Genomic DNA, 9032 nt, shown 5'->3' with positions numbered 1-9032 from the left:
GACTTTATCACATTCATCATGTCGCTCTCTGCACTGGTGCTGCTGCTGCTGCTCGTCTGTGTCCAGGCTAATTTTTATGGTATAGTGGTGAACTACTACCCAAGTGGCAATAATTCAACAGGATCTTCCACTGTAAGTACACTTTCTTAAAAAAACAAGTAAATTTACTTTGTGAATTTTAAAATTATTTAGGTAAACATGTCTTCACTGTAAATCTGCAGGGCATTCTTTATTACAAGTTGGGCTACAGCTTCTGCTTGTACAGTGTGCCCTACTACATCAACGGTCAGCCACTTGTGCTACAAAAGGTCGATGAGCCGATAAGTGGAGAGTGGTGCCAAACTGAAGGAGTCATCTCTCAGTATTTTTCCAGCAACTCTATGTTTTCAATTCCGTGAGTGCACACATACATAATCACATATGCATAAATATAGTCTTTGTTGTTGATTTGTCACTGAGGGGGAATGAAATTTAATACCACAACTTCTGAGAAGTCATTCATTTCTATTGCAGGGCCTCTGGCATAGACTGGATCTTTGGCATCAAAAATGGCATCGTATCATTTAAAATTCAGGCTCTGGTGGAACTGAGGATCCGCTCTGACACTGGCAAAGCCAACACATCACCACAGACCACTATCATACCAGCTATCAGGTCAGCCCTGTTTGTGGCTCCATTTCTTTTTTAGTAATTATACAAACATACATACATTCATACAATTTTATGTGTCACTTCTGGTAAATTCATTGCCTTTCAGACACGGAAAGTTTCTGTGTAGAGATGGATAAGGATAGAGAAGTCTTAAAGTGAAAAATTAACCTTTGGTCCTCCTTCATTAATGCAATTTTGAAGCTCTTGAACCATAAAACCTGAACAGTGTCCAGGCTGTGGGTGTACTGAGTAGTTTTCAAACATGAACATATAAAAATGGTGTCAGATATTTCACAGAAATGAATGAATGAATTTGATTATTTTATATTTTTTATTTATTTATTTTAATTTTAACTTTCTTTCAGAGTTCCATCAAACTGTCCAAGAAATTTGAGCCTGTTGATGTTTGATCCTGATGGAGACATAGTGAAATGCAGAAATGGAGATGCATCACTCTCAGAGTGTAGTCCCTGCACACCACCGTCTGTTCTCAGCCTTTCACCAGTAAGTAACAGCTATTACTCTTTTTGTCACACGGGACATGTTGGCATAAACATAAATCCTTGTGTACCAATCTATACTAAATCTGATTGTGATGAATTTTTTAAACTATTTTGTAATAAGGTCGCTGCCATCAGGTCTAATATTTCTCCATCATCCTCTCAGTATCACATTTGCACTTTGCTTACTTCTGATGCCTGGTCCTCTTTTGCTCCTGTTACCTTAGAGGACATTAGTGCTCTGCTTGGTCATATGAAACTGACTTTAAACCACACTGACGCACTTCCTCCATCAGTTTTTTTAGTGTGTTTGACTCTATTGGCACCTGTATTCAGGAAATAATTAATTCTTCTCTTTATACCTGCTCAGTTCCCAACTTTTTTTAAGCAAGCTATTGTTAAACCAATATTAAAGTTTAGATCCATCTCTTCCAGACAGTTACAGGCCAATATCATATTATTTGTGTCAAAGAAAAATCGGTTGCAGAACAACTTAACAACCTTTTGGAGAAAACAATGTTCTAGACATTTTTCCAGTCTGGTTTCCGCAAATTGTACTCCACTGAAACGCTTCTTACTTGAAGTGTCTAGTGACATTTTGATGGCAGCAGACACCGGAGAGTACACCGTTCTGGTTATATTGGATCTAACCTCTGCTTTTGATACTGTTGATCACAGTGTCATGATAAATAGGCTTAAGGATTTGTTCGGGATTACTGGTGTTGTTTTAAAATGCTTTATGCCGTATCTATCTGATCTTTTACTGTCTTTATGAATCAAGTGTTGTCCGAAACATCAGCTTTGCCTTCTGTGGTACCTCAAGGATCTGTTTTAGGTCCGATCCTCTTTTTGCTTTATATATTCCCTCTAGGGAAATTATCAGATGTTACAATAATATTTCTTATCATCTCTATGCAGATGACATTCAGTTATACACTTCTTTCAAAGCTTCTGAGTTTTATAAATTGGCTTGTTTAAATAATTGTCTGTCAGGAATCAAACAATGGTTAAACAACAATTTCCTCCAGTTAAATACCGATAAAATAGAAACTTTGATTGTTGCTCCTGATCTTATGATTTCAGAAATTAAGCAGGATATCAGTTTTTTAGGCTCTTCCATTCAATCAAGTTTCAGGCAAGTCTTGGACACCCAAATCAAGAGACTTGGGTCTCATATTTGGTTATTCAATGTCTCTTGAGAAAAACTTCAAACAAACTAATTTGAAACTGTTTTTATCATCTAAGAAACATTTCTAAACTCAGCCTGCTGGTGTTAAAGGCAGAACTTGAGATGATTATTCATGCTTTTATTTCTTCTTGATTGGATTATTGTAATGGTCTTTTTACTTGTTTCAACAAATAAGCTTTGGATCCCTTTCAGACTATACAGAATGCTGTGGTAAGACTTTTAATTGGCACAAACAAGAGGTCACACATTATTCAATTTTTTGCTTCTCTTCTTTGGCTACCAGTAAATGTAAAAAAATTAGTTGTAACTTTGTGAAAAGTTCTAAATAATTAATTTTTACTTACCTACTTGCAATGATGCTTGATCATAGCATCATTTCATATCATATCTGGCAAAGTTGGTATAAAAAACAAATCAAAATCCCTGCTTTTTGTTAATTTAGATAAGTGTAAACTCTATGTGAGGTGTCTTCATGGCCCTATTTTTATCTTCTTGCAGTCCTCTTGTACTCTGTCATTCAGCCCCACAAACAGCAGTGATGAAGGTCCGTATGCGGTACAGCTGATGATAGAGGACTTTCCCAGACAGAACATAACGTTGACTCAAACCAACGGGACACAAACAATAATAACAACCAACGACGCTATCAGCAAAATGCCAGTTCAGTTTGTCGTGAGAGGTACAAATAATTTCTCCTGGCTCCTGCTTAATGGCCCTATTATTTTGGCCTTTTTTTCTTTTCACCCTGAAGCTAACATTACTTTATCCTTACTGCAGAAAATCCAGAATTTTTTAAGATTTAAACAGCTTGTCTTTATGGCTGCTTATGAACTTGGAAAAAGCTTTCTCTTGGCTACCTGTAGATGAGAAAAACAATCCTGGTGGACCAGTTAGAGCAGGGATGGGGAACGGTAGTCCTCGAGAGCTGGTGTCCTGCAGGTTTTAGATCTCACCCTGGGTCACCACACCTGAATCAAATGATTAGTTCATTACCAGGCCTCTGGAGAACTTCAACACATGTTGAGGAGCTAATTTAGCCATTTAAATCAGCTATGCTGGATCAAGGACACATCTAAAACCTGCAGGACACTGGCACTTGAGGCCTGGAGTTCCCTACCCCTGAGTTAGAGTTTCTATCCTTAAAAAAAGTCTTTATTATTGTCATCACTGCTTTGTGTGTTGTTTCAGTGGATCCTGCAGTGCCATCGTGCACAGAGGGACTCTTTCTACCCATGTTCCTGCCTCCAACCCCAGCCCACAGAACCCAGCTCTACACATACGTCAATCAGACTCTGGCTATCAGCATCAAGGCACAGACACTTAACTCCACGTAAGTAGATCTCTAAATATATAATTAAAGGCTTTATTTGTTAAATTACCAATGATTAACACATCCTGCAGCACTGACTGTTTCTAAAATTAAAATGTAGCTTTAATGCGCAAATCAAACCTGTTTTTCATTTAATCAGATCATGAATCTTATCTTCTGAGTTGTGTAACTTTAACACTTCTAACTGCGCTGCCACAGACAGGTTTGACAAGCCAGCAACCCAACCGGTTTTATACTGATGTTAGGATGTACTAGCACTAGTTTAAGCTAAGACAATTAAAGAGAAACAAGAATAAAATAAATAGCTTTTTAGCCAAAATTGCTTGATTTTTACAGTAAATAAAATCTAAAATAATTATTTCAAAAATTATATAAAAGTCTGATATCCGGTCAAAATTTCACTCTAATAGTTGAAGCATTTACAGCATGTCACAGGTAAACACTTTTTTTCTTATTGTAGATCATAAACTTTTTAAAAACTCACTTCTTTCTTGTTTTTTTTTTTTTTTTTAAAGGATCTCTGAGCTGCTGTTCAGCGCACCGCACACAGTAACAGAAAGTCAAACAGGCCCAGGACAGTTCACACTGACGTGGACGCCATCTAACTCAGTAGCTGGACAAAGCCACCCCATTTGTTTTGTTGTCCAAGCTGTTTTAGGGTCAGTATCCTGTTTCATGAATACGATCCTACACAAAAGTATATTGAAACTTTCATTAAAAAAAAAAGTGAAATGGCGCACATGTAATTTGCACATACATTTGAGTCTACTTCTGTTCCAATGAAACTATTTAACTTTGAGGACTGACTGGCTTAGTTCATTGCCTGCACTTTTTAATTTTGCTTTTATATTCACTCCGTCCAACCTTCATTCCTGTAAATCTTTCAGACACAGGCATTTTAATTATCATATCAAAACAAATGGAAGGCAGACTTAGAAAAGAAACCAAAATTCATTGAAGACAGTAGACATGGGTGTGTCAAATACCTTTGAGGAATTACTCCATAACAACAGTGACATACCTGAATGTGTGTGACAAGATCAACTTGATAGTTGAAAGAAGAGCAGAAACGGATAAAAACGGCAATGTTTTATAAAACAAGAACTGCCTCAGTAAGTAAAACAATGAGAAGAAAGAGAAAGAAGAGCAACACAGTGAGTCCAAACACAGTATACGGTCCAGCTGCAAACAAAGCTTTTTACTGTATTTGTGATAAGAACAGGAAGACTGGCCAAGTCAGTTTCCACATTTAAACCTGTAAATACCAAATGCAACATAGGTTAATGTGCCAACTTATAACTATAACTAACTGCAACTAACTATAATTTAATGCTAAAAACCTAAGTTTTTTTAATCTGTCCAAACTAATAAGATACCAAGTCCACAGCAACATACAAGTCTCTCCTTGTAAAGGCATACACATGTTATCTTTCCTTTCATAGCTGATTCATTATTTGGTGCACACTATTTTGTTAGTGTCTGATAAGAAAAATACTTAAAGCTTTTGTCCTTTTGAGTATAAAATCATGACTGTTAAGTGTTGAAGGGTACTGAGCCCACATTTTACCTGCTGAAATCCTGCCTCACTGGAAGAGCATTTCTAACAAAGATAGTAACGTTTAATGGTTTGGAGACTTGATGTTGGGACTGCATTAAATAATTGTGCAACAAATAAGTTTGATTTTATTTTTTATACTTGCAGAGTTACATGTAAACTTACTGATGCTAATTTTTTTTTTTAAAGCTATTCATAAGGCACTGCTTTTCATGTTCTTTGACTTCAATCCAAATCCATCAAACTGTACCAAACTGAAAAACATTTTTATTTAGATATGTAACTGTAAGATAAACTCTCTAAACATTAAAAAAAATGTATATTAAAAATAATGTAAAATGCATTTTGATAAAGAATCTCTTGTACTGATTTATTTTCACAGAGCAGCCAAGTACCACTCTGAGCTTCGATGTGTCATTGCGACCGTTGGTGAGCAGTGTTTTAACGTCCAATACCAACAGCTACACAACTGATACAGTTCATGAGTAACCTCTGTTTCAACTTTTTACAGCATTGCCAACTACATCACCCAATACACCAGCGTGTGAGTATGAAGGCCTGGACTAAATCAAAGTTAGCCTGACTTATCAGATTTAGAGAATAAATAGAAAATAGTAGAAGAACAGAAACTAGTACTTGCATTAAAAATGAATCAAACCAAAAAGCCAGAACTCCCCCCCACTCCTTCATTCCAGTGGAATAATTGCTCTTTGCATAGAGCTCAGCTTTGGTAAACACTGGGTCAAATTCAAACCACTCACTGACTGCAGAAAACTGGAGAGTCCAAAATGAATTGTGCTGGATCATCTTAATTTCATTTTCATCTTTATCACAAAACCTCCACTAGAGGGTGGAGTGGTATGTTAAAATCTAGGGCTGGCAAGCTTAGTTAACAGTGTTGGTCAAGTTACCACCTGAAAATAGTAGTTAGTCACTAATTACTGATTACTTCTCCAAGAAAGTAATCCCATACTTTACTGATTCCTTATTTTCAAAAGTAAGTTACTTTATTAATTAGTTACTTTTAAAAAACATGATACACAACCTGAAAATGTAATAAAGCAATAGACATTTCAGCCCAATTCTATTTTTTCTGCATATAGAAAATCTGTTTTGTCTGTTTTTAAAACTTGTTTTATTACTTTTTTTTTTTTTTTTTTAACTTTACAGACATTGCATCAAGCAAAAATTAAGGAAGAAATTTGTTTAACATTTAAACCTATTTCCTGCATATTTCAGCATATAAAATAAAATAAAATATTTTTTTGTGTTTACACTCTTTCAAATAGATGCAAGTAAAACACAGCAAAAAATAAATAAAATCAAAGGTTCAGCGGCACTAAGTCCTGTCGCTCTTAAATCACCTTTTTAACAGGAGTGGAGCAGGTGGAGATTTGCCCAGTGCCACAGCGGTCATGTCAATAGGGGGATCCGGGGGTTTCTCTGTGAATTCTACATTCCAGTGGCAGCGAACTAGGTGGTTGCTCAGATTTGAAGTTTAATTTTTTGCTTTAAAAGAAGCTTTTCTTCCCATGCGGGCTAATGTTTTTGTCACTTTTCACAGAATCAAACTCAAAGTAATGTCAGTATTTCCAAGCTTTAAACACTGCATGGTCGTACTCTGTCCCGCACTCCATATTAACCATTGTTGACCTACACGAGTCTGTTGCTGACATGGACATCACACGCTCGTGCATCATTGTCATTAGACACTCTCACAAACAAAATCACAGTTTAGTAACGCAGTAATGCAGTGTGTTTAAACAAGTAAACAGTGAATGTAACAGTAATTTAATTGCTTTTTTGAAATAGTAATCACTTACTTTACTCATTACCTGAAAATAATGTAATCAGATTACAGTAAAGCATTATTTTTAACGCACTGGCGACCATCTCTGTTAATTAACAAACTACATAAAAAAAAAAACAACCCAAACGTTCTTGTTGGTTTAGAGACTAACATGGTGTCTTTGTGTTTCTAGATGTTGCAGCTCTGAAAATGAAGTTGTCTTCTACAGTGGACTTGTCTCAAATCAACAGGGATCTCTTCTTAAATCAGGTTAGAATTTTTCTTATCCAGAGTTAAACTGACCCCTGTCCAAACTGACCTCCTGCAACACTAACGTTTTGGACATGTGGTGTATACTTGTATACAGCGAATAACAAATGTATTAGAACACATGTCATGAAAACCAGAAAACAAAAGTATCTTAAAAGTCTGCAAAAGAAAACTTGCTTAAAATTCATATTGCTATTCATTAAGAAAATAACAACTTGGATTCACATTTTCAACTAAGTAAAGTAAAAGTAAAATTTTATTTATATAGCACCTTTCAAGATAAAATCACAAAGTGCTTTACAGAGGCAGAAAACAGACATTAAAATCTAAAACAAAACAAAATCAACCAAAAGCGAGTTTAAAGAGAGAGGTTTTTAACTGCTTTTTAAAAGACATGACTGAGTCCACAGATCTCAAACTCAAAGGGAGTGAGTTCCAGAGTCTGGGAGCCACTGATACAAACGCTCTGTCACCTTTTGTTTTTAACCTTGTATGCGGGACAACCAGCAACCCCTGGCCACAAGACCTCAGGGACCTGCTGGGGTGATAAGAAAGAAGAAGATCACTTAAGTAAATTGGAGCTACACTGTGCAGGGCCCTATAAGTCGTGATTATGATCTTATATTGGACCCTGAACTTGACAGGGAGCCAATGCAGCTGAATCAGCAGGGGAGTGGCATGGGAGTATTTGTGATGCTTTGTCAGAAGCCTAGCAGCAGCATTCTGAACACCCTGCAGTTGTTCCAGGGAGGCATTGCTTAAGCAAGTAAACAAGGAATTACAATAGTGAGATGCAAACAAAAAGCGAGATGAAACAAAAGCATGAATAATCATTTCCAATTCGGAACGTGACACAATGGGACTCAGCTTAGCGATATCATTCACGAATTTCAGCTGGCGCACTGGACTTCTCTGAGGAATCTCTGAGCATAATTATGCTGTGTGGCAAGAAATGTATTTTGAGTCATTTAAAAGTCTGCACTCATGACTCACGTTATGACATATTTCAACAAATATACATTTTCCTCAACATAAAAATATTAAAACTGTTTTGCAGATGACATCTCAGATCCACTTTCCAAAGAAAAACCACACCTGAGAGTGTGGTGATGTTTTCTCACTGGTCCTTCTTCCTCCTCAGATTAAACAGAAACTGCAGTCATACGGACTGCCTGATGACATCAGTCTGCGCCTCATAAGCAGTGTGCCACAGATTGGTGTAACTGCAGCGTCCTCTAATTCTACAACATGAACCTGAAGTCCTGCATCTTCAGTCTTTCTGTACCAATTGGAAACATCTGTGTGGAAAGATAATACAAAATCTTACTTATCACACATAATTTTGCATTCAACCTGTCTGTCATAAAAATTGGTGATAAAACATTATTTGAAGTAGTGTTAAATTTTTAAAGGAATCATTCAAGATTTGTAATGTGTGTAATATAGTTCTAGATAATTCTATTTCTTATACTCTCAGTGTGTATATATATATACATGCTTTTTTGGCGTCAGAAAGCGGTTCTTCCACATCTTAGCAATCAGTAGTTAGAAAAAAAATCTAACAAACAAAACAGTACGATTTTTGAAAACAATTTTTTTTCTACAAAATAAGTCAAACATTTTTCTTGTTCTCTAATACGTACAGTGGCTTGCAAACGTATTCGGCCCCCTTGAACTTTTCCACATTTTGTCACATTACAGCCACAAACATGAATCAATTTTATTGGAATTCTACGTGAAAGACCAAC

The 9032-nt window shown here is 36.3% G+C and overlaps 1 protein-coding gene across 2 annotated transcripts; it reads left to right on the top strand.

Moving 5' to 3' along the window:
* LOC120718564 lies at window positions 1-8927 on the top strand. 2 transcript variants are annotated; one of them, XM_040007101.1, is made up of 11 exons: window positions 1-132; window positions 222-394; window positions 514-654; window positions 1017-1155; window positions 2839-3019; window positions 3529-3670; window positions 4186-4329; window positions 5608-5654; window positions 5737-5769; window positions 7208-7284; window positions 8426-8927. In XM_040007101.1, the coding sequence occupies exons 1-11, from the start codon at window positions 19-21 to the stop codon at window positions 8534-8536; spliced, it is 1302 nt and encodes a 433-aa protein (XP_039863035.1). In that variant the 5' UTR covers window positions 1-18; the 3' UTR covers window positions 8537-8927. The 2 variants fall into 2 exon arrangements, with proteins under 2 accessions (XP_039863035.1, XP_039863034.1); XM_040007100.1 differs by having other exon boundaries at window positions 5608-5655; window positions 5732-5769.
* The last annotated feature ends 105 nt before the right edge of the window (window positions 8928-9032 follow it).

This window comes from Simochromis diagramma, unplaced genomic scaffold (genome assembly GCF_900408965.1).
Source record: "Simochromis diagramma unplaced genomic scaffold, fSimDia1.1 OVJJ01000531.1, whole genome shotgun sequence".
Lineage (NCBI taxonomy): Eukaryota > Metazoa > Chordata > Actinopteri > Cichliformes > Cichlidae > Simochromis > Simochromis diagramma.
The sequence above is the reverse complement of the archived record's forward strand: the minus strand, read 5'-3'. Positions and strand labels throughout refer to the sequence as shown.

What these genes read in the sequence shown, in the direction of transcription:
- LOC120718564 (XM_040007100.1), top strand. Translation starts at nt 19, where the DNA reads ATGTCGCTCTCTGCACTGGTGCTGCTGCTGCTGCTCGTCTGTGTCCAG. An exon ending in GCACAGACACTTAACTCCAC is followed by an intron (nt 3,671 to 4,185) that starts GTAAGTAGATCT and finishes TTTTTTTTAAAG; the next exon opens with GATCTCTGAGCTGCTGTTCA. An exon ending in TGTGTCATTGCGACCGTTGG is followed by an intron (nt 5,656 to 5,731) that starts TGAGCAGTGTTT and finishes GTTTCAACTTTT; the next exon opens with TACAGCATTGCCAACTACAT.